The sequence below is a fragment of the Suricata suricatta genome, chromosome 7 (assembly GCF_006229205.1).
Source record: "Suricata suricatta isolate VVHF042 chromosome 7, meerkat_22Aug2017_6uvM2_HiC, whole genome shotgun sequence".
In the NCBI taxonomy this organism is placed as follows: Eukaryota; Metazoa; Chordata; class Mammalia; order Carnivora; family Herpestidae; genus Suricata; species Suricata suricatta.
In genome coordinates, this window is record NC_043706.1 from 72,105,098 (window position 1) to 72,132,474 (window position 27,377).

Genomic DNA, 27,377 nt, shown 5'->3' on the forward strand with positions numbered 1-27,377 from the left:
CTTCAGGGGTCCACTTTCACACAGATGTTTTTCATAGTGTACTACTGTAAATGTACTTTCCCTTCCTTATGATTTTCTTAGTAACTTTCTTTTCTCACTTTATTGTAAGGCTTATGGTTCATAACACATGAAACATAAAAAAGAATTTGTGTTAGCTAAGTTACAGTAAGGCTTCTGGTTGCTATTAGTCAAGAGTAGGCTATTAGTTGTTAAATTTTTGAGGAGTCAAAAGTTATGCTCAGATTTCTCTCTACATGGATGGTCAAACCCCCTAACCCTTGAAATTGTTCAAGGGTCAACTGGGACTTCCTACAGCACACTACGACCCCCTCAGGGGAATACCACAAGACCGCTTACAAGCCACACTCACCCTGCAGAGAACTGCAGGCGATACTCAGTTATGAGAGAATCCCATGCAACAAAAGCAGTGACAGACCCATCATTTTCCTGACTAAAAATCCACACTCAGTAATCAATAAGCTATACATTTGCTTTATTTATTTCTCTATTTTATAAAAAAATGAGGTTAAAAAAAGTTGATACTGCATCCCTGAAATAAATTTTAGACTAACAGGTATCAATAACTGTTCTGAATTATTAACAGACCAGATCAGGCTTCTTTTTTTACTTTGTATTTACTTCAAATTCCAGTCATTAACCCTATTCCCTTTAATATCTCTCCTTCAATATTTTTCCTTAATTAGAATTTTATTCATCCTTCAAGAAATCTTTCCTAGTCCCTTTCAGAAAGGCCGATGTGGCCTCCCTCATCATTTTAAAACCTGAGGCATTTTGTTCCTGCTGGGTATTCAGGTTATATGTGTATCTGTCATAAGTTCCTACCATACTGAAGCTCCTTGATGATGTAAACAGTCATGCCAATGTCTGCTTTCCGTGCAGTGCGCTGTGCACACTAAGTGTGTGTTTAGTAAAATTTACCAAAAAGAACCCATACTCTAGCCCAAAATATACGCAAACAATTCTTTAAAAAAGATAAATCACTAAGCTGTGACATTGTTTTCTGAGACTGTATCATGGGACTACTTTATACCTAAAATTGTGTCAGTCACAAATTCTTTTATTCACCCATTTATTGAACTGGGCTCTGGGCATATAGAAACATATTGCTGGTCAGAGGAGACAATACGTGGTATACCTGGTCAGATAACAGAGAAAGCCCTCTAAGAGAAGAGTAAAGAAAAGCAACAAGATAGAGCACAGAGAAACCAGGTCAAGGGTTAGCTCAGCTCCTGTCTAGATGTACAACTCTAACAAATGTCTCTTTCTTTTAGGCCCTTATCTTTAAAATGGGAGGTAATAATTACTACCTTTCAGAACTATTTTAAGGATTGAAAAGTGTCTGAACATAGTAGGTACTCAAAACAAATGTTTGTAAGTACTGTTATATACAGGCTGCATTATGAGAACAGAGTAGGGTACCAGGAAAGACTCCATGGGGAGGATCCTAAAGTCAGCTATGCCATGGGAGAGAAGTGAAAAAGACATTTTTACTCCATTCGTCCTCTCTCAATCTGGGATACAGAGATCATAAATAATACCTGAGGGTCGCTGGACTGCATACCAAGCACCCCATGGGTAGGAACTCATCTGCTCCTGAATGCAGCACAGAAATATGCTCAAAGCATATACAATAGCTTGTATTTATGGTGAGCAAAGTCTGAAGTCCTAAGAGGTGATATGTCCTTGGAGAACTGTGGTGGTCTTGGGGCGAGGTATGTATAGGCAGGTGGAGTGGGGAGAAGAAACTTAACTAATGAGCAAGGGCATAACCAGTGAGGGATCTCACACATACTTCACCCTACAGAAGCCCTCAGAAGGATTTTAGAGAGAAGTAGAAGACTTCACTGTTATAGTTAACTACATCATTCAGTGACTACTAAATTTTATCTGCAAGGTAAGCAGAGGCATGGGATAAGATATGCCTGGAAAGATATACTAGAAGACAGGAAAAGAGTAAGTTAGAGATGAGGTGAGCCTGGCTAAGGAAAAGGCAGTAGGGATAGAGGGAGATAATGAATAGAGTAGAAAAATATTCAGGAGGTTCAAATGATGAAATTTCCAGATGAGCAAATGGATGTTAGAGGGGAAAGGAAAGGAATCATGAACAATTTCAGATTTCTGGCTTGGGGTGCACTGAATGCTTTTTACTAGAAAGGGAAGAAAGCTGGTTTCAAAGGAGACATAAACTATTTTAAACACAATTCATTTGAGGAGCCAACTTAAGATTCTCTCTCTCTCTCTGTTCCTCTTCCCTGCTCATGCTCTAAAATAAAAATAAAATAAAAAATAAAGTTCAGGACAAGCATTCAGCCTAGATACAAATTTAGGAGTCATTAGCAATGAAATAAGAGCTGAAATCATGTTAGTAGAAGCGTTAACCCCTCCCCCAAAATGGAGATTATGTTATAAATAAGAAATAAGAACCAAAGCTAAAAAAGACTAACATTTAGAGATAAATGGAAGAAAAATGAGTGAGGTAACAGATGGGAAAGAGAAGCCCATGAAAGTGAAATTGTGAAAGCCAATTAAGAAGAGAGCTTCAAAAACTTCAAGAAGCAATTAGGGGTCACCAATGGCAAATACTAGAGTCCTCAGAAGCTGAACCCCAAGAATAGAACATACACAACTATGGAACTGTTGCCAGGTGCAAGAAATAAAGATCAAGTACAGACTAGTTTTGAGGGGGAGAGGGTCAAAGGACAGTTTTCATGGTTTAAAGATGGCACACATTTAAGCATGTTTAAAACTAAGAAGAAAAAGCCAAAAAAAAAAAAAAGTGAGGTTGAAAAGAGTAGAAGTAACTTATGAGGAATTCTGGAGGCAGAAGGAGCTCTAGAATTCAGGGCTCAGAAGTGAGTCTTAGCCTAAGACAGGAGCACCACACAATGAAGAGAAGGAAGGATGGGTAGTGGAGTGGTGATGGAAGAGTGAAGGATATACAATGCAACTGATGCTATTGATGAAGTAGAGGTTATAGATTTTATTAAGTCCTGACCTTAAAATATTCAACTTTTTAAAAATTATAGCTTATTGCCAAGTTTATTTCCATATAACACCAGTGCCCATCCCCACAAGTGCCCTCCTCCATGCCAATCAACCCCCTTCCCCTCTCACCGACCCCCATCAGCCCTCAGTTTCATCTCAGTATTCAAGAGTCTCTCATGGTTTGCCTCCATCCCTTACCCCAACTATTTTTCCCCCTTTCCCTCCCCCATGGTCCTCTGTTAAGTTTCTCCTGTTTCACTTATAAGTGAAAACAAATGGTATCTGTCCTTCTCTGCCTGATCTGTTTCACTCAGCATAACACCCTTGAATTCCATCTATGTTGCTACAAATGGCCAGATTTCATTCTTTCTCATTGCCAGGTAGTACTCCATTGTATATATAAACCACATCTTCTTGATCCACTCATCAGGTGACGGACATTTAGGCTCTTTCCATGATTTGGCTATTGTTGACAGTGCTGCTATGAACATTGGGGTACATGTGCCCCTATGCATCAGCATTCCTGTATACCTTGGGTAAATTCCTAGCAGTGCTATTGCTGGGTCATAGGGGAGTTCTATGGATAGTTTTTTGAGGAACCTCCACACTGTTTTTCTGAGTGGCTCCACCAGTTTACATTCCCACCAACAGTGTAGGAGGGTGCCCATTTCTCCACATCCTTGCCAGCATCAACAGTCTCCTGATTTGTTCATTTTAGCCACCCTGACCGGCATGAGGTGCTATTTCAGTGTGGTTTTGACCTGTATTTCCCTGATGATGAGTGATGCTAAGCATCGGATGTCTTCTTTGGAAAAGTGTCTGTTCATGTCTTCTGCCCATTTCATCACTGGATTATTTGTTTTTCAGGTATGGAGTTTGGTGAGTTCCTTGTAGATTTTGGATACTAGCCCTGTATCTGATATGTCATTTGCAACTATCTTTTCCCATTCTGTCATTTGCCTATTAGTTTTCTCGTTTCCTTTGCAGTGCAGCTTTTTATCTTGAAGAGATCCCAATAGTTCATTTTTGCTCTTGATTCCCTTGCCTTTGGGGATGTGGTTAGTAAGAAATTGTTGCAGCTGAGGTCAAGGAGGTTGTTTCCTGCTTTCTCCTGTAGGATTTTGATAGTCTCCTGTCTCATATTCAGGTCCTTCATCCATTTTGAGTTTATTTTTGTGTATGATATAAGAAAGTGGTCTAGTTTCATTCTTTTGCATGTTGCTGTCCAGTTCTCCCAGCACCATCTGTTAAAGTGTCTTTTTTCCATTGGATATTCTTTCTTGCTTTGTCAAAGATTAATTGGCCATACATTTGTGGGTCTACCTCTAGTCTATGTGTCTGTTTCTGTGCCAATACCATACCGTCTTGATGATGACAGCTTTTTAGTAGACGCGAATGTCTGAGATTGTGATGCCCCCCCCCCACCCCTTTAGGTTTTCTTCTTCAATTACTTTGGCTATTAGGGGTCTTTTGTGCTTCCATATAAATTTCAGGATAATTTATTCTAGCTCTGAGAAGAATGCTGGTGCAATTTTGATTGGAATTGCACTGAATGTGTAGATTGCTTTGGGTAGCATTGACATTTTAACAATGTTTATTCTTTCAATCCATGAGCATGAAATGTTTTTCCATTTCTGTGTGTCTTCTTCAATATCCTTCGTAAGCTTGCTATGGTTTTCATCATACAGATGTTTTACATCTTTGGTTGGGTTTATTCCTAGGTATTTTATTGTTTTTGATGCAACTGTGAATGGGTTCAGTTTCTTGATTTCTCTTTCTGTTGCTTCATTATCGGTGTATAAAAATGCAAGTGGTTTCTGTACACTGATTTTGTACCCTGTGACTTTGCTCAACTCACAGATCAGTTCTAGTAGGCTTCTGGTGGAGTCTGTCAGATTTTCCATGTAGAGTATCATGTCATCTGTGAAAAGTGAAAGTTTGAGTTCATCTTTGCCAATCTGGATGCCTTTCATTTCCTTTTGTTGTCCGATTGCTGATTCCAGGACTTCCAGCACGATGTCAAACAACGGTGGTGAGAGTCGACATCCCTGTCATGTTCCTAATCTCAGGGAAAAAGCTGTTTTTCCCCCCTGAGGATGATATCAGCTATGGGCTTTTCATAAATGGCCTTTACGATGTTTAAGTAAGTTCCTTCTATCCTGACTTTCTCAAGAGTTTTTATTAAGAAAGCATGCTGTATTTTGTCAAATGCTGTTTCTGCATCTATCAAAAGGATCATATGGTTTTTATCCTTTCTTTTGTTAATGTGATGTATCACATTGATTTGCAAATACTAAACCAGCCCTGTAACCCAGGAGTGAATCCCACTTGATCATGATGGATAATTCTTCTTATATGCTGTTGAATTCGATTTGTCAGTATCTTGTTGAGGATTTTTGCATCTGTACTCATTAAAAATATTGGTATGTAGTTCTTTTTTTGCTGGGTCTCTGTCTGGTTTGGGAATCAAAGTGATGCTAGCTTTGTAGAATAAGTCTGGAAGGTCTCCTTCCATTTCTATTTTTTGGAATAGCTTGAGAAGAATGGGTATTAACTCTGCTCTAAATGTCTGGTAGAATTCCCCAGGGAATCCATCTGGCCCAAGGCTCTTATTTGTTGGGAGATTTTTGATAACTGGTTCAATTGCTTCACTAGTTATGGGTCTGTTCAAATTTTCTATCTCTTCCCATTTGAATTTTGGTAGTATGTGTGTGTTTAGGAATTTGTCCATTTCTTCTAGGTTGCCCAGTTTGTTGGCATATAGTTTTTCATAGTATTCCATGATAATTGCTTATATTTCTGAGAGATTGGTTGTGATAATTCCATTTTCATTTGGGATTTTGTCTATTTGGATAATCTCTTTTCTTTTTGAATAGCCTGGCTAGATGTTTATCAATATTGTTTATTTTTTCAAAAAATAAACTCTTGGCTCCATTGATCTGTTCAACTGTATTTGTTTTTTTTTAATTCTATATTGTTTATTTCTGCCCTGATTTTTATTATTTCTCTTCTTCTGCTGGGTTTGAGGTGCTCTTGCTGTTCCCCTTCTAGTTCCTTTAGGTGCAGTGTTAGATTTTGTATTTTTGCTTTTTCTAGTTTCTTGAAATAGGCCTGGACTGCAATATACTTTCCTCTTAGGACTGCCTTTGTTGAATATCATAGAGTTTGCATTGTTGTATTTTCATTTTCATTTGTTTCCGTATATTTTTAAAATTTCTTCTCTAATTGCCTGATTGGCCCATCCGTTCTTTAGTAGGGTGTTCCTTAATCTCCATGTTTTTGGAGATTTTCCAGACTTTTTCCTGTGATTGATTTCAAGTTTCAAAGCATTGTGACCTGAAAGTGTGTATGGTATGATCTCAATTCTTTTACATTTATTTTTTTATGACCCAGTATGTGATCTATCTTGGAGAATGTGCCATGTGCACTTGAGAAGAAAGTGGATTCCATAGCCTCAGGATGTAGAGTTCTAAATATATCTGTCAAATCCATCTGGTCCAATGTGTTGTTCATGTCCATTTTTTCCCTAGTGATTTTCTGTCTAGCTGATCTATCTATTGCTGTAAATGGATTATTAAAGTCCCCTATTGCTTTTTCGCAACGGGTTTGCCGCCAGAGCACAGGTGTCGTGAAAACCACCGCTAAACCTAAACCAAAATGGGAAAGGAAAAGACTCACATCAACATCGTTGTCATTGGACATGTAGATTCCCGCAAGTCTACCACTACCGGACATCTCATCTATAAATGTGGTGGGATCGACAAAAGAACTATTGAAAAATTTGAGAAGGAGGCTGCTGAGATGGGAAAGGGCTCCTTCAAGTATGCTTGGGTCTTGGATAAACTGAAAGCCGAGCATGAACGAGGTATCACCATTGATATCTCCTTGTGGAAATTTGAGACCAGCAAGTACTATGTGACCATCATTGATGCCCCGGGACCCAGAGACTTCATCAAAAATGTGATTACAGGCACATCTCAGGCTGACTGTGCTGTCCTGATTGTTGCTGCTGGTGCTGGCGAATTTGAAACTGGTATCTCCAAGAATGTGCATACCCATGAGGATGCCCTTCTGGCTTACACACTGGGTGTAAAACAACTTATTGTTGGTGTAAACAAAATGGATTCTACTGAGCCACCCTACAGCCAGAAGAGATACGAGGAAATCGTTAAGGAAATCAGCACCTACATTAAGAAAATTGGCTATGGCCCTGACACAGTAGCATTTGTGCCAATTTCTGGTTGGAATGGTGACAACATGCTGGAGCCAAGTGCTAACATGCCTTGGTTCAAAGGATGGAAAGTCACCCGTAAAGATGGCAATGCCAGTGGAACCACACTGCTTGAAGCTCAGGATTGCATTCTGCCACCAACTCGTCCAACTGACAAGCCTTTGCGTCTGCCCCTCCAGGATGTCTACAAAATTGGCGGTATTGGTACCATCCCTGTGGGTTGAGTGGAGACTGGTGTTCTCAAACCTGGCATGGAGGTCACTTTTGCTCCAGTCAATGTTACAACTGAAGTAAAATCTGTTGAAATGCATCATGAAGCTTTGAGTGAGGCTCTTCCTGGGGACAATGTGGGCTTCAACGTCAAGAACGTATCTGTCAAAGATGTTCGTTGAGGCAATGTGGCTGGTGATAGCAAAAATGACCCACTGATGGAAGCAGCTGACTTCACAGCTCAGGTGATTATCCTGAACCATCCAGGCCAAATCAGTGCCAGCTATGCACCTGTGCTGGACTGTCACACCGCCCACATCACCTGTAAGTTCGCTGAGCTGAAGGAGAAGATTGACCGTCGTTCTGGGAAAAAGCTGGAAGATGGTCGCAAGTTCCTGAAATGTGGTGATGCTGCCATTGTTGATATGGTTCCTGGCAAGCCCATGTGTGTTGAGAGCTTCTCTGACTACCCTCCTCTGGGTCGCTTTTCTGTTCGTGACATGAGACAGACGGTTGCTGTGGGTGTCATCAAAGCAGTGGACAAGAAGGCAGCTGGAGCTGGCAAGGTCACCGAGTCTGCCCAAAAAGCTCAGAAGGCTAAATGAATATTATCCCCAATACTTGCCACCCCAGTCTTAATCAGAGGTGGAAGAACGGTCTCAGAACTGTTTGTGTCAATTGGCCATTTAAGTTTAATAGTAAAAGACTGTTTAATGATAACAATGCATCGTAAAACCTTCAGAAGGAAAGGAGAGTGTTTTGTGGACCATTTGTTTTTTTTTTGTGTGTGGCAGTTTTAAGTTATTAGCTTTTAAAATCAGTACTTTTTAATGGAAACAATTGGACCAAAAATATGTCACAGAATTTTGAGACCCATTAAAACAAAAGTTTAATGAGAAAAAAAAAGTCCCCTATTAGCAATTTCTTATCAATAAGATCATTTCTGTTTGTGATTGTTTTATGCATTTGGGTGTTCCCAAATTCATTGTGTAGATGTTTATAGTTGTTAGCTCTTCCTGATGGATAGACCCTATAATTATTATATAATGCCCTTCTTCATCTCTTGTTACTGCCTTTACTTGAAAGTCCAGTTTGTCCGATATAAGTATGGGTATCCCAGCTTCCTTTAGACTTCTAGTAGCATGAAAGATATTTCTCCATCCCCTTACTTTCAATCTGAAGGTGTCCTCAGGTATAAAATGAGTCTCTTGTAGACAGCAAACAGATGGAAATTTTTTTTTTTATCCATGCTGATTCCCTATGTCTTTTGATTGGAGCATTTAGTCCATTTGCATTCAGTGTTATTATTGAAAAATATGGGTTGAGAGTCATTGTGTTCTCTGTACGATTCATGCTTGTAGTGGTGTCCCTGGTACCTTGTGTTCCTTGCAACATTTCCCTTACAGAGTCCCCATTAGGATTTCTTGTAGGGCTGGTTTAGTAATAATGAATTCCTTCAATTTTTGTTTGTTTGCCAAAACCTTTATCTATCTTCTATTCTGAATGACAGGCTTGCTGGATAAAGGATTCTTGGCTGCATATTTTTTCTGTTCATCACAGTGAAGATTTTCTGCCATTCCTTTTTGGCCTGCCAAGTTTTAGTAGATAGGTCTGAAACCACCTTGATATGTCTCCCTTTGTATGTTAGGGCCCTTTTATCCCTAGCTGCTTTCGGAATTCGCTCTTTATCCTTATTTTTTGCCACTTTCACTATGATATGTTGTGCAGAAGGTCGATTCAAGTTACATCTGAGGGGAGTTCTCTGTGCCTCTTGGATTTCAATGTCTGCTTCTTTCCCCAGAGTAGGGAAGTTCTCAGCTATAATTTGTTCAAGTATCCCTTCAGTCCCTTTTTCTCTCTTCTTCTTTTGGAATTCCTATGACATAGATATTGTTCCATTTGATTGCATCACTTAGTTCTCGAATTCTACTTTTGTGCTCCTGGATCAATTTATCTCTGTTTTTTGGCTTTACCTATTCTCCTCTCTGCCTCTTCAATCCATGCAGTGGTGGCCTCCATTTTAGTATGCACCTCATTTATAGCATTTTTAAATTCATCACAACTATTTTTAATCTTTGTAGCAATGGCTTATCTGGTGTCTCCATGTCTTTTTCAAGCCCAGCGATTAATTTTATGACTATTGTTCTAAAATCTTGGTCAGTTATGTTGCTTTTATCTGTTTTGACCAATTCTTTAGCTGTCATTTCTTCCTGGAATTTCTTTAGAGGAGAGTTCTTCTGTTTCGTCCTTTTGGCTACCTTTCTGTCTCTTGTGAGTTTTAAAAGCTTGTTATGCATTCTGCACCTATGAGGCTCATTGACTGTCCACAAGCTGTCCATTCAGGAAGTGTTCTTTTAATGGTGTCCCTTGGTCTCTCTTGTGCCTTTGGTTATTTTATTTCCCTACTCGTAGTGATATCTGGGACTCTCCACCATGTGTACTTTGGCTTGTATCTTGAGGTAGCCCTGGAAAGGAAAACAGACAACAAACAGGGAACAAAAGAATGCAAACACACAGACAAATCAAACAAGCAAGCAAACTGAAAGGCAAAAAAAACCCAAAAATGACAAAAGACAAAAAGCAATCAAAAGCATAAAACCAGAAATTACAGCTAAAAATAAAGAGCAGGGTGGAGGCAGTGCTGATAAGAGAGCATATACAAAGAGATAAATGACAGGGGTGGGGAGAATGAGAAATTGAACATTGACCTGGCAGAGAGACTAAAAGGCTTAATTCAGAGAGAGAAAAAGGAGAATATGGTAGGCGGTGAGGAGAAAGAAATGAAGATGTTACCCAGAGAAACTATACAGTCTGATTATTCCAGAGAGAGAGAGAAAGGAAGGTAACCAGGGAGGTGTAAAATATGGATCAAGAGAATGGATTAAATGTGACTGTTTAAGCAAACCTATAACCAGAGTGCCTAGTCTAGTGGCCAGGAGAGATCAGAATGAGATAAGGGATAATTTATCTGAGTAGTAAGAATTGATCTAGAGTTAAACATGGCAATACACCAATGTTGGTCTTGTCCTGGGCTCTGGTAAAGGAAAAAAAAAAAAGAAAGAAAGAAAGAAAAAAGAAAAAGAAAGCAGCTCTGCAGTGCAATGGGCATGGTTTGGTGTAGGCAGGTCTTGCCTCTACTGTGGGTCCCGTGGGCTGCTCCCTGAGGCCCTGAGTTGGTGGTTGTGGGGAGAAAAATGGTGGCCCCCAGTCCCTTCTCAATCCAAGTGTTGCAAATCACTCTTTTGGGTCTAATCTCCCTGTGCCACAGGCGTAGCCAAGTGGGCCATGTTCTATGTCCCAAACCCAGCCTCATTTCCAGATCTTAGTCCACGTGCTTTAATGATACCGCCGGAAATGTAACCCTGCAGGCCAGGGCACTTCCTTAGCCAGGGATCAAGTAGGGGGAGTAGGGGAACAGTTCCTCCTGATGCCAACTGGGACCAGGGCACCCAGCCCAAAGAAGGGGATGAGATTATAAGATCCCTCTCCGTCCCAGGTCTAGGTTTTTCTCTTCGCCAGTGAGAGTGGCAGTTTTAGCCACTCTTTCTCTTCCCTCGCCTCTCCAAAGAGTGGGCTCCCTCCCTTCTGGGCTCTATATCCTGGCCCATTTTTATCTTCCCCAGTTCGCAATCACGCTCCTATGAGGCTGTCTTCTTAGTGGACTCTGTCTCTTTTCCTTCCAGACTCTTGTGGTTCAGTGTCCTTTGGCTTCCGCCTTTTGTTTGAGAGATGTAGGCAGGAAGTACAGAACTTCCTATTTCTCTGCCATCTTGCCTCCTCTACTAAAATATTCAATGTTTTAATATTCTGTGTCAGAGGCTGGCAAACTACAGCTTGCTGGGCAACCTGGCCATGCTTCTTTATTTTTGTAAATGAAGTTTTATTGGATCACAGTCATGCCCATTTGTTTACATTTTGTCTAAGGTTGCTTTCACACCATAGTGATGTAGTTGAATAGTTACAACGCTCAATTCAACTAAATTCAGTGGTCCACGAAACCTAATACTTACTCTCTGACCCTTTGGAGAAACTGTTTGCTGACCCTGTTCTGTCACTAAATGGGAAGTGTGCATAAAGCACCTCTGTTGCGCAACAGAGATGAATGGCTGTCTCAAGAAAAAAGCAATTGTGTGTTGAATTATGAAATGCACTAACCACCTGGGTAGACTATGATTTTTACTTGAAATACTGACAGACTTCAAACCATGGTGATTTTGACTTGGTATTCAACAGTTATTTTCTCAACCATAAAGAAAGTGAGCCTGTCAAAGAAAACAAATTACAGTACTGTTTGCCAATGATAAAATTCCATCTTGTAAGTAAAAACTAGAAATTTAGAAAACTTGTGTCTGCCACACTAAGCCTCACAATCTTCCAGTTCTCTCTTAAGATTGTTGGTGACATTCATGAGTATATGACAACATTTTTGGAATATGTGAGTAACTTCATCGAACCAATACTTTTCAAATGACTAGTACACAATGTTACAAAATAAAAATTCAATTAATTCAAAGATAGACTAATGTCAATGGATTTTAACATAACACAGTACAAAAACATTCACTGACATGGTTTCAGAATCAATATTGCAATCTAAATTCAAGAAACTACTACTTAAGGGTTGCCTGGGTGGCTCAGTTGGTTAAGCATCTGATTTTTGGTTTCAGCTCAGGTCATGATTTCATGGTTCCTAAGTTTGAGCCCTGCTTCAGGCTCTGTACTAACAATGTGGAGCCTGCTTAGGATTCTCTCTTTCCCTCTCTCACTGCCCCTACCCTGGTTGTGCACTCACTCATGCACACTCTCTCTCTCAATAAACAGTAAAAAAACAAACAAACAAACCACCAAAACTACCATTTAAAGAATTATAATGTAGTATCAAAGAAGGAAATCCACCAATTTTCAAAAAAAGTCATTTAAATAGTTCTCCCCTTTCCAACTGTGTATCGGTCTGAGGACTGATTTCCTCATACACTTCAACTAAAACAATACATCCCAAGAAACTGAATATGGAAACAGATATGAGTATCTGTCTTCTATTCAGTAAACATGAAAAAGGGGTATAAAGATTTTAAAAATACCATTCTTTTCACCATATTTTTGTTGTAGAAAATAATTATCTTCCCTAAAAGTATTATTTGTGTTAGTATGTCAATAGGTTTACTTCTTTTTCTTCCTTCCCTTTTCTTTCTTTCTCTTTCTCTCTTTTCTTTCTTTCTAATATAATTTATTGTCAAATTGGCTTCCATATAACACCCAATGCTCATCCCAACAAGGGTACTACTGTTATTAAAAAAAAATACTTTTAAACTTTCTCGGTTCCAATTTCTAATACATTACACTTCTAAAGCTATAACTCACATAAACAAAAGCTCTTTGAATTCCTCAAAATTTAGAAGTACAAAGGTATCCTGAGACCAAACAGTTTAAAAGTTGCTATTCTTGGTACATATCTAAAAGGGAATTGCTAGGTTGTAGGGTATCTGCATAATTAACTTTACAAAATGTTTTTACATAGTAGTTGCAACATTTATATTTTTACTAGTAGTTTATATAATTATCTATTGCTTTACTTGCTCAACAAATAAAGGGTTTCTATTTTTAAAATTTCAAAAAATTAAAACAAAGAAACATGCAGAAAAAAGTTCCTAAAAATTGTGTGTATCTAAATGCTAAAATATCTGTCATATTTGAATTCTTTAGAATTCAAAGTGTTAGCTGAACGTGAGATGTAACTAGTATCTTTTTGAGGGAGAGAGAGAGAGAGAATGAGTTGGGAGGGCAGGGGGTGGACAGGGAGAGAAAGAGAGGGGCACAGGATCTAAAGTGGGTTCCATGCTTCCAGCAGAGAGCCTAATGCAGTGCTTGAACTCAGGAACAACGAGATCATGACCTGAGCCAAAATCAAGAGTCAGATGCTTAATCAACTGAACCACCCAGTTACCCAAAGACAGTTTTAAAATAACTTTATCAATGTACAACTGACATACAAAAGAAAACTGCACATACTTACAGAATACTATTTGATAAGTGTTGACAAGTAGGCATCCACAAAACTACCCTCAAAATCAAGATAGTGGGCATATCCATCACTTGGAAAGTTTTCCTAGAGACCTTTGATAATTTCTCTTTCCTACCCCTTCCCATTCTTCTCTGCTGCTGCCCCTTAGCAACCACCAATTTGTTGTCAGCCAATATACATTAGTTTGTATCTTCTAACACAAATATTCTAATAAAGAGAATCGTACTTTTGATGGGGCTGGGGGGCAGAGGCAGGGGAGATGTCTGGTTTCTTTCACTCAGCATAGTTACTTTGAGACTCATCCAGTTGTTGCATTCCTTCTTACTACTGAGGCATTCTGCTATATGGACATACAAAAATTGTTTATTCATTCACCTACTGATGCATATTTGGAGTAACTCCAGTTTTTGATTATTACAAGTAAAACCACTATGAACATTTGTATATAAGTATTCACATGGACATATGCTTTCAGTTCCTTTGGGTAACTGACTAGAAGTTGACTGGTTAAATCATTGGAAGTAAATATCTATGAAACTGCTAAACAGCAATCCAAAATTGCTGTATCATGTTACATTCCTACCAGCAGTGTCCAGGCACTATATCTTTTTGCCATTCTAACAGGTGTGACATGGTATTTCATGGTGGTTTTTCGTCACGTTTCTATAATGGCTACTAATGTTGAACATATTTTTCATGTATTTTTGTTACTTTATTTGCCATAGGTATAAATTCGTAGCCCATTTTTATTGGATTGTTTTCTTTTTTATGTGTTTTGTTTATTTTTGAGAGACAGACAGCGACAGCGCGAGCAGGGGAGGGTCAGAGAGAGAGGGAGATACAGAATCTGAAGCAGGATCCAGGCTCTGAACTAGCTGTCAGCACAGAGCCCGACGCGGGGCTGGAACCTACGAACCGCGAGATCATGACCTGCGCCGAAGCCGGACAGTTAACCGACTGAACCATCCAGGTGTCCTGGATTGTTTTCTAATTGTTATTTTGTATCAGGTTCACTATGAGATTCATAATTTGCAAATATTTTCTCCAAGTCTATGGCTTCCCATTTCATGCTTTTAACTATCTTTCAAAGAACAGAAATTCTCAGGGTGCCTGGGTGGCTCAGTCAGTTAAACGTCCGACTTCGGCTCAGGTCATGATCTCATGGTTCATGGGTTCTGAGCCCCGTGTCGGGCTCTGTGCTGACAGCTAGTTCAGAGCCTGGAGGCTGTTTTCAGATTCTGTGTCTCCCTCTCTCTCTGTCCCTCCCCTGTTCATGTTGTCTCTCTCTCTCTAAAATAAATAAAAACAGTAAAAAATTAAAAAAACAAAGAACAGAAATTCTCAATTATGATGAAGTCCTACTTGCCAAGTTCTTCTTTCAGGGTTTGTGCTTTTGTGTCATACCTAAGAAATCTTTGCTTGAGTCAAAGTCACAAAGATTTTCTCCTGTGTTTCTTCTAGAGTTTTATAAAGTTTTAGGATTGTATGTTTAGGTCTACAATACATTGTTAGTTTTTATAAATGGTATGGGGAAAGGATAAAGGGTCTTTTTTTTTTTTCTTTGCCTATACTGAATTGTTCCAGCAGTATTTGTTGAAAAACTTCTCTTTTACTCTTTCCCACTTTGTACCTTTGTCAAAAACCAGTGAACTGCATATCTTGGGGTCTATTTAAGAACTTATTCTGTTCTATTGATCTATTTGTCTGTCTTTATACCAATACCACATTGTCTTTGTTAATGTAAATTTTAATAATTCTTGAAATCAGAGAGTGTTAGCCCTCCAATTTTGTTCTTCTTTAAAGTAGTTTTTTTTTTCTTTTAGGTCCTTTGTATCTCCATAAGTTTTAGGTTGAACTTATCAACTTTAACAAAAACTGTCTGCTGGGATTTTGAGTGGGATCATGTTGAACATATAGTTCAATTTAGGATGATCTGGCATTTTAGCAATACTGAGTCTTCCCACTTATGTACATAGTCTGTCTCTCCACCTATTTAGATCTGCTTTAATTTGTCCCAGCAATGTTGGGCAGTGTTCAGTATTCAGATCTTACACATATTTTGACAGATTCATTTCTAAATATTTCATACATTTTGATAATATGGTAAATGGTATTGTTTCTTTTAAATTCCAACTTTTTTATTTATTAAAACATTTTTTTAATGCTTATTTATTTTTAAGAGAGAGGGTAGGGAGGGGCAGAGAGAGAGGGAGACATAGACTCCAAAGCAGGCTCCAGGCTCTGAGCTGTCAGCACAAAGCCCAATGCAGGGATCGAACTTACAAACCGTGAGATCATGACTTGAGCTGAAGTTGGATGCTAAACCAACTGAGCCACCCAGGCTCCCCTACATTTCAACTTTCTAAAAATTCTGTTTTTATTTGAGAGAGAGAGAGAGAGAGAGAGAGAGAGAGAGAGAGAGAGAGAGAGAGTATGGGGGAACAGAGGAGAGTGGCAGAGGGAGGGAGGGTGAGAGAGAGAGAGAGAAAGAGAGAGAGAAAGATATCAAGCAGGCTCCATGATCAGTACAGAGCCTGATGCAGGGCTCAGTCTCACAATCCTGAGATCATGATCTGAACCAAAATCAAAAGTCAGACACCTAACTGACTAAACCACTCAGGTGTCCCATTTTTTCATCTCAAGTTCTAATTGTTCATTGCCAATATTAAGAAATACAATTGGTGTATTTTGACTATATCCCACAATTTTGCTTATCTTGCTCATCTTTTGTGGATTCTATCATATATTCTCCATAGATATGTTATCTGTGATAGTCAGTTTTTCTTGTTTAGTCTTGATACCTTTTCATCATTTTTCTCCTCCAAATTTTTTTTTTTTTTTTTTTTTTTTGCTGGATGCTATTGGTGGTGAAAAAGAATATCCTTTTCTTCTTTCCTGATCTTAAGGGGAAAACATTCAGTGTTTCACTAGTAAATGTGATGGTACCAGTAGGTTTTTCAGAGATACCCTATGTCACATTAAGAAAGTTTTCTTATATTTCTAGTTTGCTAAGAGTTTTTATGGATACTGGATTCTGTCCAATATATTTTCTATTATCTAGTGAGATGATCATATGGTTTTTCTTTTTCAGTCTGTTATTATGGTGAATTATACTGATTAGTTTCAAATGTTAAACTAACCTTGCATTCTTGTGATAAACTCCCTTGGTCATGATGTTTTATGTTTCTATCTGTCACTGGATTTGATTTGCTAATTTTTTGTTAAGACTTTTTACTTGCATGTCTATAAGGAGTTATTAGTCTATAGTTTCTTTTCTTGTAATATCTTTCTCAGGTTCTGCAATCAGAGCAAAGGCCTCATAAAATAAGTTGAGAAGTATACTTTTATCTTCAACTTTCTAAAAGAGGTTTTGTAAAAATGGGGGGATTTCTTTTCTGGACTTGGAGTTTTCTTTGATAGATGTTTTTAACCATAACTTTGATTTCTTTAATAGATATAGGGCTATTCAGGTTATTTATTTATTTTGAATGAGTCTGGGTAATTTATGCTTTTCAACACATTTGTCCTTTACATGTAATTTTTTATATTGGCATCAAGTCATTTGCAGTATTCTCATATTTTCCTTTTAACATCTGTAGAATCAATAGTGATGTCTTCTGTCATAATTATGTGATATTGGTAACTTATGTCTTTTTTTTCTTTCTTTCCTTCTGATTAGTGTGGGTAAGGTCATTTTAATTGTATCAATCTTGGGGCGCCTGGGTGGCTCAGTAGTTAAGCCTCTGACTTCAGCTAAGACATGATCTCACATTCGTGGGTTCAAGCCTTGAATCAGTCTCTGTGCTGATAAGCTCAGATCCTGAAGTCTGCTTCTGATTCTGTGTCTCCCTCTCTCATGCCCCTCCCTTCTTCTCATGCTCTATCTCTCTCTGTATCAAAAATAAATAAAACATTAAAAAACTTGTTTTAATTGTATCAATCTTCTCAGAGATTCAGCTCCACCCCTGCAGTTCAGAGAAGGCTGCATATTCAGGTGGGGTCCTCCCACTTTTGCTGCAGTCTGGAACCTCTCTTTCCTATGATCTAGAACTCACTTTGTTCTCCACCTCTCAGAAATCACTGTGCCCTATCATCTGACATCCAAAATACTGAAAAGAGTTATTTAATACAGCTAGTCCAGTTTCTCAGTTGTTTCAGGCAGGAGGGTAAATATGGACCCTGTTACTCCATCTTACCACAAAGCAGAAGTCTTTCATTTTGGTAGTTTCAAGCAATTAAAATCTGTTAGAAAATTCCTCTGAGGCAAGATAATATCAAAAAATAGGATAATAAAAAAATAGATGTAAGTGGAAAGATAACTTTAACTTTTGAGAGCTGTAAATAATTATACACTAAAACAAGAAAATAGCAACAAACCTGAATAGCTCTCAAATTCATGATCACCTACTTCTTTTCCCACTATTGTGTGAGACACTCAACCACCGGAACCATGTAAAAAGATAGTGCACGACAGGGCCCTTATTACCTCTTACCTGGACTGCTCTGTAACCTGTTCTCTGGATTGCCTCCAGTCCAACCAGATATACTTGTGGAAAAATGACCGCCCAAGTGTACACTTCTGATCCTGGCAGTCACCTGCTCAAAACCCCGCTGGGGCCTTCTGCTGTCCACTGAATTAAATACAACTACCTCAACCCCCAACTAAAAGGCCTTTTCTCAGGCACAGCTCCTTTCCTACTCTTTGCTACACACTATGTGTACCAACAAAGCTGTACTGATACTTTTTCATTCTGGTCTTACTGCCTGGAGTATCTCTGCCTTCACTCTCATGAGATCTCATTCTTAAGGCAATCTCAAATAATATAACCATCAAGGCGTCTCTTCTAATATTGCCCTCGAGGGGCGGAAAGGCTTTAGTTTTCCCTTCCATATAGAGTGTGGCAAAGGACACTGGACTTGAGGCCAGAGACTTGGATTACAACTTAACTCTGCTCTTTAATTTGACCGCTCTGTGACTCTGTATTTTCACCTAGAAATGGGAGTAATATTAACTACCTTACAGGAAAGACATTGTCATTTGTGCCAATCTTTACGCATTTTTATTATAGTCCTTATTACATAACGTTATAAAAGTTGGTTCACATATGTCTTTACTGTATTGGAGCTCAAGACCCACCAGGTAGAAATGAAGTCATATCTCTATCTTTTGATCCCTGGTTCCTAACATAAGCCCTGGCATATAAAAGATACTTAATAAATGAGATGCCTATAACTGGCTTAGCATTATCTGCCTCAATATAAAGTATTTCTATACTAAAACTGATAGTACTAAGGGTCTATTTCTTTTCATAATTCTTACTGGATACAACTGAACCACCAAATTAGAAAGAGTTACTTTCTATGTCATTGATATGCTTTCATCAGCAGCCTAAATTTAGAAAGACAACTTCTATTCCCAGTTAAAAATCTCTCCATAAGTTTAATTATAAGATTCTGTCAAACGCCCCTGGAACAGCAATTTTCCTTAGATTGAATGCCAGAATAGGGAGCAAAGATGGGTCATTCCTTTATCTTACAATCATCATCTAAACTTATGCCCTCAGAAAGAAAATGAGAAGCTACAGAGCAATGATCAGTGATACACCAATACACAGATTTTAAACATCAACATCTCAGAGCACTTGCCATATGAACTAACTTATAGGTACATTTATTAACTGTTCTTTTTAATTTGTATCTTTTTTTCTTCCTTTTCTATTCTCTCACTTCCTGCTAGTTAACAACATCAGAGAACACAAACATTTAAAAACAGAAAGTAATCTTTTCCAATTTGGGCAATACACAAATAATGCAGATGGTTCCAAGGTTGTTCTCAGGCTCCTATGAATGGCAGACATTAATGGTGGCCTCACCAATACCTATTTCCTTCTCTCTTCTTTTGTACCAGCAGGATGCCACCCATACCCACTGCCCAATGGAAAAGCAAAAAGTGTCAGATACGTGCCATCCCTACTTCCCTTGTAGCTAGACAGGGACATACAGGGGGAAGTCTGCTGAGTCACCTGGGAAAACCTTTTCTTTATAATAAACAGCACTTTATAATTAACAAAGTGGAAACATGCCTCCTCTCCTTCAGTGGACGTAGTTGTGTATGCATGTGACATGATGGCATCTTGAAACAGGAGGATGGACTCCAGCAAGCTAGAGCCAGCAGTGGGGAAGTATGTAAGGCACGTGGATCAGTGGTGCTGCTGTTGAACTGGAGCTGCCCCCACCTCTAGACATCTTGTTAAGGAAGACAGTAAATTAGTCTATTAATTCCCTGACTTGCACATTCTGTTACTTGGCAGCTGAAAGAATCCAAAGTGATACAAACTGCAACAAAAGCCAATGAAAGGAACCAGGCCGATGACTTCTACAGTGTCTCCCTGCTCTGATATCATTGCAGTACCTACCTGCTCCTCAAGACCCCATTGTTTCTGACCTTCCACAGCATTCAACAACTGCCAGCAGTGCCTTGAGACAAAAGGGGTCCTTTGCATAGAAGTTCTGTTTCAGGTGCATTGGTTATAGAATTGGGAAAGAGAAAGAGAATATCTTTTCTATGCAGAAAAAAGACCCAATAATGTGAAATAATTTTACAAAACATAAATTTTGCATATAGAAGTTCTGAGGTGACATGAAGAAGACTAGAAAGTAATAAACCAAAAATGTGCAGGCGGTAGTTGGACATCCCACAGACATCCTAAAGGCTGAGGAAAGACGTTGGGAGAACCGTGGCCAGTGTAGGCAGGGTGGGCTGTAGAATGAAACGGCCTCATGAGTGAGGGCTGCGGTGGGAGTGATGCCTACGGGGGTGGGGTACGTGGAGAGCTGCATACATGACCGGAAAGGTGGACCAGCAGGAGAAAGAGTTGATGACCTTCAACTGTTAACTGTAGGTGACGAGGATGAATGGAGCTGGAAATAAAAGAATAAACACCTGTGGCTTTACAGAGATCAAGGGGAAGCAGCTTGTAAATGTGCCTGTGATGATGAAGTTATTTGCAGCACTTAACAGTGTCCTTCTTCAAATAAAATTACTCTCTAAATAGAAAGAATCAAAATGTGAGCTTTTAAATTATTTTCACTTGGGGCGTCTGGGTGGCTCTGCAGGCATCCAACTCTTGATTTTTTTGGCTTAGGTCATATCTCACAGTTTGTGGGCTCAAGCCCTGCATCAGGCTCTGTGCTAACAGAACAGAGCCTGCTTGGGATTCATTCTCTCTTTCTCTCTCTCCCCCCTCCCTTCCCTCCCTCCCCTGCTTGCTCACACATACTCGCTCTCTCAAAATGAATAATTCAAAAAGTGATTTTTAAAAAATTAAAAATAAATTCACTTAATTTAGTCAATATAGTTCAATAAAAACTTTACTTGTATTTTTACATTACTACATGTGAATTTTAATGTAATCTAGTTTCTAAACTAAGTAAACTATTTGTAAACTATTTTCTTCATCTCAAAGAAAAATATGCAAACTTTGTAATTTTTTGTAGTCCTTTGTAGAAATATATGCTACAAAAATCCCCTTCTTATGCTGTTTGTTCTCCCATAGGATTTTGGCAGGTTTGAAATAAGGAGAAGCATCCACAGTGAAGTCATTTCAGTTAAGGTTTTGGAAACAGACCAGATCCATTCAGTTCAATTGCCATCTGTTATTTAATAACTGTGTGACCTTCAGCAAAGTTGCCTCACTTAACTTCTCTTTCTACATTACTATGATGAAGATAATAATGGCACCTATCTGACAGCTCTTTCAGCAAAACGCAAACAACATATGTAGCACAAAGCCTGATGTGTAAGGAAGGAATGGATATCAAAGCATCCATATATAAAAATCCATAAGTATATAAATAACATATACTATATTTATATGTAGATACACATATAAATACACACATACTCTACCATAACATGCTGCAATACACACTAAAAGAGATGCCTACACATACAGTTATAATTAGATTTACCCTTTGGTTACCTATATCAAAAAGAACTTGGCATACACTTTGTTAATTCATTTAATTCATTCATTAAAAAATTTTTACTAAGTGCTTATCATGTGCCCAGCAGAGATAAGTACTATGATGGAAAATGAAATAGGGGAGAGAGAGTGGGTACTGTTTCAGATAAGGTGAACAGAAAAGGCCTCCTGAAGGTAATAACATTTAAACAGACCTAAATGCAGTGAGGAAGGAATATTCCATGCAGAGCAAACAGCAAATGCAAAGGCCCCAAGGTAAGAACATGCCTAATGGGTTCAAGAAACAGCAAGAGAGCCAGTGTGCCTGGAGAACAGTGAGCAAGGGAGAGAGCAGCAGAGAACTGGTCAGGAACAGAAAATATATTGTAGGTCACAAGAAGGACTTGATATATTTCATTAAAATGCAACAGAAAGTTGCTAGAGAGGTCAAGGGAATAACATGGCCCAACTTTCATTTTTAAGATTGACTATGGTGTTTAAATGGAGCATAGTCTGGGTAGAAGGAGTGAATTAGGAAGACAAGAAAAGGAGGTTACTTTAATAGTTCAGATGAAAAGTGATATAATGAGCTTGTATCAGTGTGGCAAGGAGATAAAAGTAGAGAAACAAAAGGTAGGATTCTGGATATTTCAAAGGTAGAGCCAAGAGGATAGCTGTTGGATTTGATGGGAGGCATGAGATAGAGAAGAATTCAGAATGACAAGCTTATTATTATTATCTGGACAGGTGGATGACTTCCCTCTTGTACCCCCTGGGAAAGAGAAGCAGGGTAGGTGAGGTGGGTGCTTCAATTTATGTTGTTGCTCCTTCTACCCACTTTCATCTGCTCTTTCACTTCTTTCATTTCACTCCCAACCATAGGCAACGCCATACATTGTGTAATGTCTGAATGACATCGATAGGTATGTCTATTGTCAGTGGAGCACATAAAAGGATGTCCTCAGAATTATGTCAATCATTCAGGCACCATGACGAACTCTACCCAAAAGTGTTCTAAATTCTAAACTTGGGTCAGTTTGAGGGGTAGCCATCAGCAGCCTTTCAAAATCAACATTATAAATGACTATGATTCTTTTGACCCACTGGAATAGAGGAAATACTGACGATGTTGTCTCCCGAATGCAGCTTATGGGTCATGAAGCTTCCGGAGAGCTTAAGTGCCCAACCACCTGCCTGCATGAAACTGAGTCAAGAGCCATGTACCACTCTTGAAGGAGACTGGGGGCTGGGAAAGCAGGTAAGCAGTCCATGTGCCAAATACTGCATCTTCAGTTAAGTCTGGTTAAGCTTCTGTTGGTAGAAAATTATTAGAACAAAAATTGGTAGTTTATATTTTTGTCTTTCAGGATCTATACACTGCTCACTCTGGCATATACAATGTAACCTGTAAGCAAGTCACTGGATTTATTTAGCCTAGAGTCTTCATCAATGAGGCAGAAACAACCACAAATGTCCACTGGCCATAACACTATGTTGTTTTTATATTTTATCCTCTTCCTGTGGGTCTCAAAAGAACTCTATGCTTAAGAATCAGCTAATTTATATGAAGAGGACTTTGAAAGGACATGTAAAAAGTAGGTAGCACCAAAGAAGTGGAAGATGGCATGTGGACTAGCCACTGAAACAGAAGATCCTGGTGTTCTGGGCAATCCACAAAGAATCTCAAGCCAGTTCTCTAAGCTGGCAGTAACTGCTGGAAGGATGGCCTTTGCTGACTTCGTTGCCAGGGAGATTTTAGAAGATACGTGTGGTTTGGGTTTCTGATTTCCTGGTACTGCCACACGATGATCAACTACCTGTGTCTAGTCTTCAGGTGTGTCAGGTAAATTAACTCATGTCTTATTTACTTGATGACCTTAAGGTTTGTTTTTTCACAGAGCTTTAAACTAAAATAAGCATAAGGGATTTACATTTAAATGATCACAAAACAGGATTTTAGGGGTGTATCAAGAATTTACCACATGAGTAAATTTACCATATCCCCAAATTCATCAACTCTGCATTTTTTTTTAAACTATCTAACCTCAGTTCCTCATGCTCTAAGCATAGTCCATCACTTTCTATTCGGTCCTCAGAAAGGAAAATCCACTTCATCCTCAGTTAACTCTGTATATTCAAAACCTCCTTTTACAGAGCTCTCCAGCCATAAATAAAAGCAGTATTTCATAGTTAGGACCCAAGCAGCAGAAAGAAGGCATTGGTTTTCTGTCCCAATCAAGCTCCTTATCAACATATGTGCAACTTATGTTTCCTACAAATAAACAATATCCCAAAACGGCAACTTCTGCTGCAGACACTCAGGATTCTTCCCATTTGCTGTAATCTACAGCCTAATCTCTCGAATGTCTCACAAATTCATACCCATCTTTCACTCCAAGGCTAGTGTAGGGCTGAATTTTTATCTACCTTCCACTCCTTCTCCTCCCATAGGCAGGATTCCTTGGCAACACTTCCCAATATTATCCTCTCTCTCCTTGGTCTTTCCCAAAGTCTTATTTTTATTTTTCCAGAAACTTTTATAGAATTTCATAGTAGGAAATATCCAAAAAGCACCTAATTCTATGTTCTTTTTAAATACTAAGGAATACAACTTTACTTCTTAATATATCTTTACCACATAGATACAAAACGTTATCTTTACTGCAGTAACTTTTTTTTTTAATGTTTTATTTATTTTTGATACAGAGAGAGACAGAACATGAGAGGGGGAGGGGCAGAGACAGAGAGGAAGACACAGAACAGGAAGCAGGCTCCAGGCTCTGAGCTAGCTGTCAGCACAGAGCCCAGCACAGAGCCTGATGCGGGGCGTGAACCCACCAACGTGAGATCTGACCTGAGCCGAAGTCGGAGGCTTAACCGACTGAGCCACCCAGGCGCCCCTCTTTACTGCAGTAAAAGAAAAAGAATGTTAAAGGGAAACGAAAAGAGCATGTAAATCTCTCCTCCATATAGATCCTTAATTCCTAGGGGAGGAAAAAAAGTAAGAAAAATAAGAGGAAAAACCGAGAATGGGTTCTACATGTGCTTTAGAAGCACCAAACAGGAGATGCCGAGACTACATTTACTGATGGGTGGATGTAGGAGGAAAAGTAGTGAATGATCAGAAATTCAGATAAACAGGTGGAGCAGCAGCAAGGTAAATCAGTAAGTTGACTCCTGAAATGCCAGGTCCCCTCCCATTCTCTTCTTCAGCACCAAGTCTGCAGAGAGGAGAATCCCCACCAGGCTAAGTGAGACTGCTCTCTTCCATTCAATGGTCAAAGAAAAAAAAAAAAAAAAAAGAATTAAGTTCCTGATTCCACAACAGATTACATGGCTAGGAGGAAAGAGCTTTCTGATGACCCATAATGAAACTCACTTTTTTTTTAAGCCCTGGAAATACTGCAACAACAGTTACTTTCTTTGGTAGATTAGTCCTAAGCGTTACTATACTTCAAGTACATTATCATTACTACAGGCTCTGGTGAGATACCTAGGGAACTTAAACACTAATGCAGATTGTTCTAGAAGAAGGTGATAGTTAAGATTTTACAAAGCTTCAATGTTTGTAATTGGCAGCAAAAAATTATACACTACCCATGTCCACTTATTTTTTTCCATAAAGATAAGCTAACTCAAAATATAATCATCTGTCTCATTACACAGGTAGTATTTCATTATTATTCATTCTTAACAGCTGTTTATAAAGACACTTTAACATCTCTTTAGCACTCAGAGCAAAGAGCAACTCAAGTCAAATATATTTATAAACTCTTCTGAGTCACATAGTTAATTCATGTCACAGAAAAGCTAAACCTCTCTCACATGTATCAGTAAAGTCTAAAAATTGAGGACTATAGAGTTTATCATACCATGACTCTTTTTTCCATTCATACCTGTACCATCCGTGAACGTTATGCACACTAATGACCATAGTAACAGACTTATCATTATACAATTTAAAAGGAACAAGTAAAGTTTTGAATTTGTAAACCTTCTGTTTTGGCTACTTCCCTCTTATCCTACTCTATAACTTCCTATCTCATTTGCATTTCCCTTCATTCACATAATATAAGAAATTTGGCACTGTTACTTCCTACCAAAAATGTATTCTTGGGTGATCCAACTCTTTTCTAAAACTCTCCATGTCTAAATGCTCGGAGCATGCTCTGCAGACCAGCAGCTTCACAAATACAGGATATTTTGGCCATCAGTTTCACTCCACCACATTCTCTTCAAATTTAATTCTTCTTAGTTCTGCCCATTTCCTTATAAACTTTTTATGCTCACCACTAAGAAATACGACATATAACTTTCAACTGTTTTCTTAAGTTCCCTGGTGCTCAGTCTAAAAGAACTTCCTTAGCCTTGGCACTACCGACATTTTGGGCCAGATCATTCCTGGCTGGAGGGGGATGGGGAGTGTGCTGGCCCATGTACTGCAGAATGATGAGCAGTCAGTTCTCCTGGTCTCCTACCATGAGAGGACCATCTCTCCCTCCTCCAGTCAAGACAGGCAAAAACATCTCCAGGTATTGTTGGATTTCCCCTTCGGGGCAAAATCAGCCCCTAATCAGGACTTCTTGTGTAAAGTAAGAGTTTGCAGACCTCAGGAGCTGAAGTCAGGCTAGAGAAGGGCCCCAGGAAAGCTATCCCAGCTTGTAATCAACATGTTCTCGAGTTTCCGTTGTGGGCACATGCTCATGCTGTATGAGTAACAGTCTATAAGAATGGAATATACATACAGGTATGGCATTTACTGTTACAACCAAATATTATTCATAGAAAAAAGACGCACACAGAATCAACGATAGCAGTTCCCAGCTTGAGAAGGAGTTAAGATCCAAAAGTTTACAAGTATATTTGAAGTCAAGAACACATTCAGTTGAACTACTCAAAATTACCATCGTTGTCTCAGTAAGAAAACATGGCTTAACAACATTAGCAATTTCATATAATTCAACCTAGTAATTTCTTACTGTAGCAATGGTACGTTCCCACAAATTCCTATTGAACTATTTTACTCCTGCTGCCTGCCTCCTTTTTCTCTTGAGGTCCCTGGGTACTACTGACTTTATTTTCATTTTCCCCAAGAGCAGTCACTGTTTCTTTGAGGCTGTCTGTCTCTCCAAACCCTGTGGAATAATACACACCCAGCCTCAGAACTGTTGTGACTCTGCAGTCCAAAGAGAGAGAGACCTATTTCTCCATGTTTCTCCTTAGCACTTTTCTCCAATTTGTTTAGATTCCCAAAATAAAGACAAATGATGAGTTGTTGTATATCCAAAAGACAGAAGATTCATCTATAGGTCTATAGGTTGCAATATGGAAGATTACTATCCAACTCACTCTCCCTCTCTCTCTCTCTCTCTCTCTCTCTCTCTCTCTCTCTCTCTCACTGATGCTCTCACACACAGCATGAAAGGAAAAACAGATGAGGAAAGAAAAAGAATTGCAGCCGTTGGAAGTGAGAAATATTAGAGAATACAGATAACTGAAGGGCACACACTCTGAGCAGCAACTGTCTATCACAGGTGAGAGCAAGGGTCAAGAGGTAGATTAGAGGGTCATCTACTAACTCTAATCAACTCTAAAAGCAATAATTGGCCCCAAAGATGACTGATCATGGTCTACCACGTCCCCCAAGTGTTGTGAAACAGGGATTGGCGGCAGAAATTCTGGACCCAAAAATCCTTGCAATACGGATTTTTTTAATGTTTATTTATGAGAGAGAGAGAGAGACAGAGACAGAGACAGCATGAGCACAAGCAGGGGAAGGGCAGAGAGAGAGGGAGACACAGGATCCAAAGCAGGCTCCAGGCTCAGAGCCTAATGTGGGACTCAAACCCAGGAACTGTGAGATCATGACCTGGGCTAAAGTCAGATGCTTATCCCCTTAACCGACTGAGCCACCCAGGTGCTCCGATCTGGATTTTAAATGTGA

At 39.0% G+C, this 27,377-nt stretch overlaps 2 protein-coding genes and 1 pseudogene across 7 annotated transcripts in view; 2 read left to right on the top strand and 1 right to left on the bottom strand.

The window, feature by feature from the left end:
• The window catches only part of SNAP91 (synaptosome associated protein 91), a 151,947-nt gene that overhangs the window by 96,151 nt on the left and 28,419 nt on the right, over positions 1 to 27,377 (bottom strand). The gene's annotated exons all lie outside the window — the stretch shown is intronic.
• LOC115295758 (putative elongation factor 1-alpha-like 3) lies at positions 6,601 to 8,188 on the top strand. Its single transcript, XM_029943952.1, has one exon. It carries the CDS (start codon positions 6,664 to 6,666, stop codon positions 7,459 to 7,461), a length of 798 nt encoding a protein of 265 aa, XP_029799812.1. The 5' UTR covers positions 6,601 to 6,663; the 3' UTR covers positions 7,462 to 8,188.
• LOC115295759 lies at positions 7,519 to 8,188 on the top strand (annotated as a pseudogene).